Genomic DNA, 9902 nt, shown 5'->3' with positions numbered 1-9902 from the left:
TGGGATAGCTCTACCTTGAAGCATGCTCCTTCCCCATTATTCTTCTATTTACACCCCAGATTCTTTCCTTCTACCATTGACTACGCTGTAAGTAATATGTCATCAATTAGCAATGGAGCAGACTTCAGAATGCAGTAGAAGAGACTGATTACCTGCAAGTGGGCAGCATGTCTAATAGCTCACCTGTGCCAAGCCCACTGCTTTACCGTAAAACCCACTTCACTCTAACAACAAGGCCATGCATGGAAATGTATTATAGGACAGTTGCAAAATACATAATGCGCAGTAAAAACTTAATTGCCCATAGATCTACCCATAGAAAAACACAGCACATCACTCAACAACGTTGGAAACAAAATATGGCATTTTTAATTTTCAAACTTAGAATTATAATTATAAATCACAATCAATTTTATTGATAATGTCCAAGCAACTCTGTTTTATTTCTCAACCAAAATACTCACAATGACAGTAAAAACTAAGCACACCGGCATAAATAAATGCTTCATCTTTATGTCACTAACATCTAAAAGATGACACGTATCATTGTGTACAAAATCTGCCTTCGTAACAAACACATTCACAGTTAAGAAAATAATCTTTCAGAAAAATTCTCAGGGGCAAAGAATAAAAGATTCTGTAGTAAAACAAACATTTCCAGATCGAGGCACATTGTTAAAAATCAAAATTATATAAACGTACCAATTATTTTTTTTGTTAGGCTATGAATCATTAAAAAAAAAAAAAAAACAGTAGAAATAACTCACTATATGATACATATATCCAAGTGGTGTGATATTTTATATAATAAAGAATGAAAATAGTCACTTTCAATAATAAAAATAAGTTCTATTTTTGTTTATTTTACAATATAGTTAATATTCTTATCTTCTTTTTCAGCTTCTCTATGAAAGTACACAGTTCTTTTACAAATTGCAGCATTACAGTTGCTTGGTTTTTTTTTGCCTTTTTTTTCCATTCGGGTAGTTGTGGATCTATAAGCAGTGTGAACAGCCGCATTCCACATGTCTGTCCAGTTCCTCCATAAAAGAAGTGCCATCTGTGCACTGAAAGACATATTTCCGTCGTTTGCTCCTAAGTGGGACACAACATTGCCCATTGCTGCAGGTTCCGCTACATTCCATGCGTGGGACCTTGGTGGTCGTACTGCATGTGCTGTAACCCTGATGTTTGCGGACAATCTCACGGATAATCTCGCCATGGCAATGATTCTCTGCAAAAAAAAAATAATAATAATAATAATTAATTCAAATGTCTTTAAAGAAATAATTTGAGTAAGTTGGCAAAAATTTTTTTGATTAGTTTTATCATTATTCCATGCTGTCATGCGAAGGGACAAAATTCCCCTCCCATCCCAACTCCTCAGTGTTGGTTCAACCCTTAATGGCTGCACCCGGTCTGTGCAGATTTCAAAATTGGTCAAAGATAAACATGGTATGTATAGTGTTTTCCATAATGGTGCGTACACACGCAGCGATATTTTAGACGACGGAATGATAACGATATCATTATCATTCAGTCCAAAATGTCTTTCAGTTTCTGCCCCAAAATGATGAACAATAACGACCAATGCGCGCTCCCGCTGGTCATTGGCCATTGCCGTTCATCGCCCGAACCTCCTGTCCAACCTGACGATATTGTCAGGTTGTAGCATGTTCGGGGATCAAGGGAGGGAGCCCGGCACTGATTAAATCGTTTTTGATATTGTTCAGTGTTTCTGCTCAGTGTCGGGGACACACTGGACGATGTCGCTCATGGAGCGAATCGTCCCATGTGTATGCAGCTTAAGTTATACAGTGTGTGTATTGTTTATAAAGCTTTATCTCACATACACGAATTGGCCTACTGATTGTGTAGCAGTGAGTTCTGAATCCTACAGAATGGCATTAGGGAATGATGAACAAACAGGAGAAAAGCACAGATGTGCCAAATGCCCAGATGTTTACAGGCACCTGCAGTCAGTTACGGTTCAGTGAGATATAGTTTGGCAAGCTCAAGGTGAAGCTTACAACTATGCAGCTGCCAATTACCATATGTACCATAGCAATGAGCAGTAAAAAACAAACAAGAAAAACATGGTCCGTGCAATATGGTAGAAGAGGGATCTGTACAATGTGGTGCACACAACACAGATGGAAATGGAATTTGTGCAATGAGCTAGCTAACCGGACTGTGTAAAGTGGCCATTGGGCAGTTAGTGGGGATTGTGCAATATACTAAGGGTTGGTTCAATTAGATGCGATAAGCTGCTTTTCCACAAAAACATCTTATCGTACGATTTTGTACTTATCAAGTTATCCCATTAGCCCCGACTTTTCGAGGGTGCGAATTTTCCATACCATTTGCCGCGAAAAGTTTTCACTACCTCATGAGTAGGTGAAAAGTTGTGCAAAACCCCTATTTTTGGCTGAAAACGTTGGGACTTGGATCAAAACCACTGGGACACCCTCCTTAATGACTAGGCAAAAATATTTTTTCAATTAGCTTAATTTGGCCAATAATGACATGTCATTTTGGGGGTACAAAAGTACAAAGTGCAGGAAAATGGTTTAATTGATGTGGGACAGACATATGGGGGTGCTATATGAAAGGGACACTTCTATACTGTTATCCTATATCACTTTGCCGTTTTTTGAGGTTCAGGCAGATTTCACCATTTGGCTTATACTTATCACGGGTAAAAGCAGGAAGAACTTCGGGTTGACGCCACTTCACAACTTTTGGGAATGGTATTTTAGCGAATAATGGGTACGCGCATAGACGCGATAAGCGGAATTCACTCGTGAAGAGTGCAAAAGCTTAGCCCACAAAAAATTACCGCATTATCACGGCTAATTGAATTCCCCCTTAGCCTCTAGCCAGCAGTCACTGTATATGGAGACCAGATTGATTTATGGCCAGAGCCCGACTAAGACTATACTGAATTTATTTAGAACACTATTTTAACATTGATGTATGAGGGTAGGCGTGTCACATAATGAAGGGGGAACAACACTGATAAAAGAGAGTCATGTGCCATATTCATGGCTGCCACCAGGGGGGGGGGGGCTGCTGGGTCTGGAGTCACGGGCCCGGACAGAGAGGGGCCCGCGCACGGATGGACTTACCAGCCATCGGGGCGAGCTAGGTGCCTTTAATGATTCAGGTCTTCCTGATCCCTCCCCGAGTGCTCTGTGTGCCTGTGACACGAGTGAGAGATCTGGCAGGCTGAGGCTGCACCAGGGGCTAACAGAAAATGGCTGCCCCCATAGCAGGCAACAGAAAGATGGCTGCCATCGACCAATGGGGAGCCAGGTTTCCTTTCCCAGGAACTCAAGGGGCTGGAGAAATCAAAGGAGGCGGGGCTTATCGGAAGAAGGAAGAAGATAAGTAGGTGAGTAAGGGGAACTATATTGTGTGTGGCATAAATCTGACAGAGGTGTGTGTCTGTGTGTGTGTCAGAGGGGAATGCGTGGCGGGTCACTTACACACTGAGTGGAATGTGGGGGGATCGCTGACAGAGAAAGGGGAATGTGGGGGGATTGCTGAGAGAGGGGATTATGGAGGGGATTGCAGAGAGAGCGCAAAATGTGGAAGGGATTGCTGAGGGTATGTGTTCGCCATCCTGGCAGCCAAAATGTCAAGGCTTACATTACTGGTGCCAGAATACTGATGATGGTCAGAATCTCGGCGCTGGCATCCCGACCACCAGGATGCCGAAGGTAATTAATAGGGTGGGGGGAGGGTTAGGCACTAGGGGGAGGGTTAGGTTTAGGGTGCGGGGAGATGGAGGTTAGATTAAGGCACTAGGGGGAGGTTAGAGTTAGGCACAAAAGAGGGAAGGATAGGGTAGGGAGAGGGGGAGGGTTAGCATACCGACCAACAAGTGTCGGTATGTTAACCCTGTCGGGATCCCGGCGTCGGGACTCTGACCACCAGGATCCCGACTGTCAGTATTTTATACTGATTCCATCGTGAGAGAGGGAAATATGGAGGGGATCACTGAGAGAGAAAAAGAGGGGAATGTATGGGGGTATCACTGAGATGGGGGAATGTGGGGGATCGCTGAGAGGGGAATGTGGGGGGAATCACAGAGAGAAATGTGTGGGGTGGATTGCGGCTGCCTGGTACAAATAAAAGTTGTTTTTTTCTTATTGCAACAAGGCACAAGGTGAGTGTCCGTTGGCTGTAAGGGCTGAATTCGGAGGCTGTCTGGACAGACAGAAGGGGTGCTGTCTAGGGAGACAGAAGAGGTGCAGGCTGGGGAGACACTTTGGGGTTTGAGTTTCAGAAACACGGGGGGGGTGTCTAATTTGTCAGTCCCGGGCCCCAAAATTTTTGATGGCTGCCCTGCCCCCATTTATCAACAAAATGCCCCCTTCTGTCAGGACCTTTTATAGCCTACAGCCTGTACTGGTAAGTCCATGCCCATTTTGGCTTCCTCAAATCAGGACTGTCCAGTGAAAGTTAGAAAATTTGGGAGGTTTGCAATATTTACACTATAATGAGTAAATTTACTAAAGTGAGAGTTTTTTGAAGTGGAGATGTTGCCCATAACAACCAATCAGTCAATTAATATGTCAAGTTAATCTTTACTGACTGGCAAAAACATTCAAATCACTTATTTAGAATTTAGCAGTTGAAAAACAGTTTACTTTCAAATGCTTTCCACATGTATATCTGTGTTCAACACCTATTATTAGGAATGCAAAGCTTCCGGTGTATGTACCCAGTGATGCAACGCCCAACCGCTTAATATATCAGGAAGTCTGTACAAACTGCACGAATCGGTGAACGACCGACCGATATGTCAAGAACTGGCTCCATCCACTATGCCGGTCTCGGCAGGCTGATGGAAACAACTCCGATGGACGACCTGTGGGAACGCGCATAGTTGCACATAGTGGGTACACACTGACCGATGAGGACGATATGTCGGCCTGATCCACGGGATCAGACCACATATCGTCTAGTGTGTACCCAGCTTAAGGTTACTTAGCCCCAATATCACGTTTGATACAAGATCTCCCATCGATACAACATGGTGACTGCCGACAGTATTACGATCGACAATGTAACTACTTCTCATTTATTTTCATTAGACAGATAAAAGCTAATAGCTGATTTGTTGCTGTGGGTTAAACAGAGGCAATTCTTCACTAAAACCATAGCAAGCACAAAGACCCTAGCTGTATCTGTCTAGTAGAAGTTAGAAAGTGAAGTGTGTCTGATTGGTTGCAATTACTGTAAGAAATTTTTGCATCTTTGAGCATTGTTGGTGAGTAACCCACAGCAACTGCAAAAGTAATCTGCAGGTGGGCAAAACCACTCTCCTCCTTCTAATCTTCATAATACTTCTAAGACCGAGAGCAGCGGTTCTCCATTCCGGTCCTCAAGTCCCACCACGTCATGTTTTGTGGATGTCTTTAATCACGCACTGGTGAGATAATCAATTTTGCTGGGTCAGTAATTATCCCACCTGTTTACACAGACCGAAAGTCACAAAACATGGCCTGTTGGGAAAACGTGAGGGTTGAGGTTGAAATCACTTGGTCTAAAAGGGGCTTCACGCTAATGGCCATGCAGACAGCAGCAGGTCAAACTACATGCAACTCTCTAATACTATATGATAGCTCACCTTTGTCACAGTGCTCTCCAGTAAAGTGGGGATCACACTGACAGGATGGATCTCCACTCTCTGAGAGATGGCACTGTCCGTGATTGCACTTTAGGTTCCTGCAGGCGCTGGTCTCATTCTTTTTGTCACAGTACATTCCAGTGTAGCCTTCTGTACATTTGCATGTGTAGCTACTTTCAGTAGCAACGCAAGAACCATGCACACACCTAAGATATACAACAGAAAACATTTGTAAGAAGTCTTGGTTTGTGTTTGGTCATCTACTTTTAGCTAAAACAATAAATAGTAATAATAATAATAGTAATCCCGGCTGAGCTACATTTTATAGTGTTAACATGTGCCATCAATTGGGATAGATTGTGCTGCCATATTGGGTAAAATAACGTGTAAATCAACTTCTGGATTTTCACAGACCACCTAAGCCAGGCCTGGCCTAAAATTGATCTCCAGCTGTTGTGAAACTACAAGTCCCAGCATGCTTCACCAGTTGATCAGTAGGAGGGTATACTGGTACTTATAATTTCACAACAGCTGGAGAGCCACAGGTTGGCCGGGCCTGATCTAAGCGATCATAATCTTTGTATATATCTACACCTATATTTATATATATATATCTGGTCAAAAGTGTTAGAATGCCCCGTTTTTCCAGTTTTTATAGAAATCTAAACAGATCAAGTCCAGAGAATAAATTGAAGTGGTACAAGGGTAAGTTGTAAATTGGTAAAAAAAAAAAGTTTAAGTTCGCAAAAACCAAAAAACTATGTACATTTCTGAGTTAAAAAATTGTGTTTTTCAGGGAACAAGTAGTTGGTTAATAACTAACAGCTGTTCTGCAGCAATTAGAGCCTTTCCTGGGCCATGAAGCACCACCAGAGGACTACTGAAGACTGGAAGAAGGTCTTATGGACTGATGCAGAGTTTGAATAGAAAAAAGGATGGTTCCTGAGTGTGTGGAGTATACTTACTAAGCAAGCCACCGCTTCCCAGAGCACTTAAGCCCAAAATTTAAAACAGCAACACTTTTAATTGCATTCCCATTTTACATTTCAGACTTAAACACGCTAGGAGCCTCCAGTTAGTACTGTAAATAAACCCCTGTCCATTCCATTTTGCAGCGCCATGCAAAACCTTCTTGTCTATGCCTAGTGGTCAAGGGTTCATCCTACAGCAAGATAATAACCTTAACATACCTCCAGGCAATGTGAGAAGTATGTTAGAGGAGTTAACGAGACAGTAGGTTTAAATCATGGAATGGTCAGCACAGTCTCCAGGCTTACCCCGCCAAAATGGTTTGGGATGAACTGGACAAAGCAACCTACAAGTGCAGAACATTTGTGGGAACTTCTGCTAGTGTTAGGAAGAATTTACTGAACAATGTTCAATTTCCATTGTAGATATATTGCCACAAGTGTGCTCGGTTGCTATATCCACAAAAGGTGGCTATTTTGTTGATGAGTCAAAAAATTTAGATTAAATAATTATCTGGTTTCTTTTCTTTTTTTATCTCCAATTGTTTATATGTTCTATGCTTCAATTTCAGTTTACATTGATGCATTAAACCCTGTAAATTTCACAAAAAATTTGAAACATGGGGCTGTTCTAAGACTTTTGACTGTTAGTATATATATATATATATATATATATATACACACACACACACACACACTATATATATATATTACCCGCTGTGCTTAAGTTACCTACTGTGGGAGCAATAGAAATAAATTGCCCATAATAACACAATACAATACAATACAAAGTTGAACGCAGGTCATCCGTAATTGCACCTACGATGAATGTACAGAGAGATGTGTTTTGGTCCTTATGCAGGTTTATACTCATCTCTGTGATTGGAGCGCTCCAATCCATGCACCTGATTTCATAGCCATCACCAATGTCATTATCAGCTTTTACACCAGCCTGAGCGCAATAGATCTGTCTAATAACAGGCATAATTCCGCATACTCAGAACTCTTCCTATCCCGCAATCCCATTCTGAACCTACGTACCAATACCCTGTTACCATCCAGTTCCGCACTTTCAGTTGCAAGTGAGTTGTGCATGACTGTGCATTGCCTGTAGCTGCGTACGCTCAGTTCTAGAGCAATGCAGTGCAAAAACATATAAGAAACATCATCAACCCTGCATCAGCCCCTCAATAGCACTTATTTGAAAAGTCTTGTCTCTCATTGGCTGCAGAGGCATTGGTACATAATATTTCAGAACTGTCTATGCTTGTCACTTGTGTTCTTTGATTGCAGAACAAGCAGAACAGCAGCTTCCATTCATATCAGTAAATACGACAAAACAAATAATTAATGCTCTCTCTTCAGAATAGAATATGATCTAGCCCTGTCTGGAATGTATTCATCAATAGGCCACACTCCCATGGCACAAATAATTATTTATTAACAATGATATTATTCCTGGGCTGCTTGCCTAAGGTATCACAACATAGTCCAAAAACAACGTTTGCTATTACTGGGCTTACTTATGGTTCACACAGAGGTCTCCAACTTCTTGGTCGCACAAAGGTCCGGTCCATCCAGGGTTGCATTCACATATAACACTTGCTTTTTCCATGGAGAGGCAGGAGCCATGCCTGCATATATTGCACGACTTGCACCCAGGGAAGACACCAATTGATACTGGAGGCAAGTCTCTAAAATCTTGTAATTCATTGTTAATTCGTAGATCATGTATACATCCACTAAAGCCAATGGGAATGCGGTCAGCTCTATGCCGGATGGAGGATACTCCTGATGTTGGTGGAATACCTTTAAAATACAAATATGTCATGTGTGTATCTTTTTGCTATGTACTTTATCACTGTATTAGGTTATGTGAAACAAATTGCTGTGTAAAATGTTTTTTGTACATGGTAAATTCTAGGAGTAACAGAAAATGAAACAAATCTAAACTATAAATGACTATTGTCCCAAGTTGCATATCATTCCTCAAGCCAAACAGGGAAGTTCTCTTATCTATACTGGCAAGAAATCCAATATTATTAATACCAACGGCAGAGAACAGGGCATTGCAAAAATTTGAAGGAGGGCCCAGAGATGGTGATCAGCTTGCCTAAGGCCTCATCTTATGTGCAGCTGCCTAAGGGTGGTGGCCGCTGCCACTACAAGTCTGGACTGGATGGAGCCGGCTGCCGAAACACAGCACTGCAGATCATTAGGTCAGAGGAGAGCACTGGAGGCGGAGCAGACACAGACAAGGAATGGAGGAGCACAGCACAAGACGAGAGGATGGTCTGTGGTAAGCGAACAAGTGGATAGAAAACTGGGGGAGCAGGGGCAGCAGAGTGAAGCTTTGCCTAGGGCACTTGCAGACCTAGCACCAGCCCTGCATACAGGCTCATCCTATTATGCACAGAAAACATAAATATCTACCATACACTGATGTTGGTGCAATTATCATCATTACCATAATTCTATCACCAACTTTTGATTTAGGGCCTGGCAGGGCCAGCTTAACAATGGGGCGGATGGAGCTACAGCTCCAGGCCTCCAGATAAAAATAGGCCCATCAACATGACAGAATGATTACCAGCTGCCTAACTAGCCAAAATTTTTAAGTATTTAAATAGTTTTTTTAGTCCCCGCCTAAAAAATTAATTATGCCATTTTTCCATTTCAATGTAGTTAGGGAGACATACAGGGGTATTCAATATGGGTGCGATAACATCGTTTTTGCGTTAATATCGGAGGTATGACGTCATTATCGCAGGTGTTATTTTTACACCGTATTCAATTTCAAAGACTTATCGCAGTTTTGAAAAGTCTTTGATAAAAAACGAGGATAACTTTTCACCATTGAATAGGTGTCGAAAAAAAGTGCAGAATTGGGGTTTAGGGGTGCAGGCTTAAAAAAAATAGCCTGCACCCCTGGGAATGACATTTAAAAAAGAACTGTGTCAAAAAAAGTTTAAAGAAAAAATAGGGACACCCAAAAAAATTTATTTAAAAATTGGGGTGAAAAAAAAAATGGGAAAAAATTGTTTAAAAATAGGGAAATAGGTTCAGGGCTATTCTGCAAGTATGCGGCAGGTGTTTTCTAGAATAGAATTATAGCGGCAGGTGCAGAAATGCAGAATTTTTAAAAACTTACTTTAGGGACTTAAAAATATGCTAGTATCCATTTTCATGTACCCCAAATTTGATGGGACCACTTAAAAAAACTAAAAAAATAACCTAAGTGCTCTTCTGCATCACTTCTTCAATGTCGGGAAAAAAACACCTGCTGCGGCTATTTA

The 9902-nt window shown here is 41.7% G+C and overlaps 1 protein-coding gene across 2 annotated transcripts in view; it reads right to left on the bottom strand.

Moving 5' to 3' along the window:
- Positions 1-346: 346 nt before the first annotated feature.
- The window catches only part of SLIT3 (slit guidance ligand 3), a 747204-nt gene continuing 737648 nt past the window's right edge, over positions 347-9902 (bottom strand). For both annotated transcript variants that reach the window (XM_088451316.1, XM_088451322.1), the window contains 3 exons: positions 8130-8415; positions 5639-5844; positions 347-1234 (listed from right to left, as the gene is read on the bottom strand). In XM_088451316.1, the coding sequence (XP_088307442.1) occupies positions 996-1234; positions 5639-5844; positions 8130-8415 (731 nt within the window). In that variant the 3' untranslated portion in view covers positions 347-995. The remainder of the gene's footprint in view (positions 1235-5638; positions 5845-8129; positions 8416-9902) is intronic.

This window comes from Taudactylus pleione, unplaced genomic scaffold (genome assembly GCF_031769625.1).
Source record: "Taudactylus pleione unplaced genomic scaffold, aTauple2 ptg000025l, whole genome shotgun sequence".
Lineage (NCBI taxonomy): Eukaryota > Metazoa > Chordata > Amphibia > Anura > Myobatrachidae > Taudactylus > Taudactylus pleione.
This window is presented reverse-complemented; position numbering and strand designations above follow the sequence as displayed.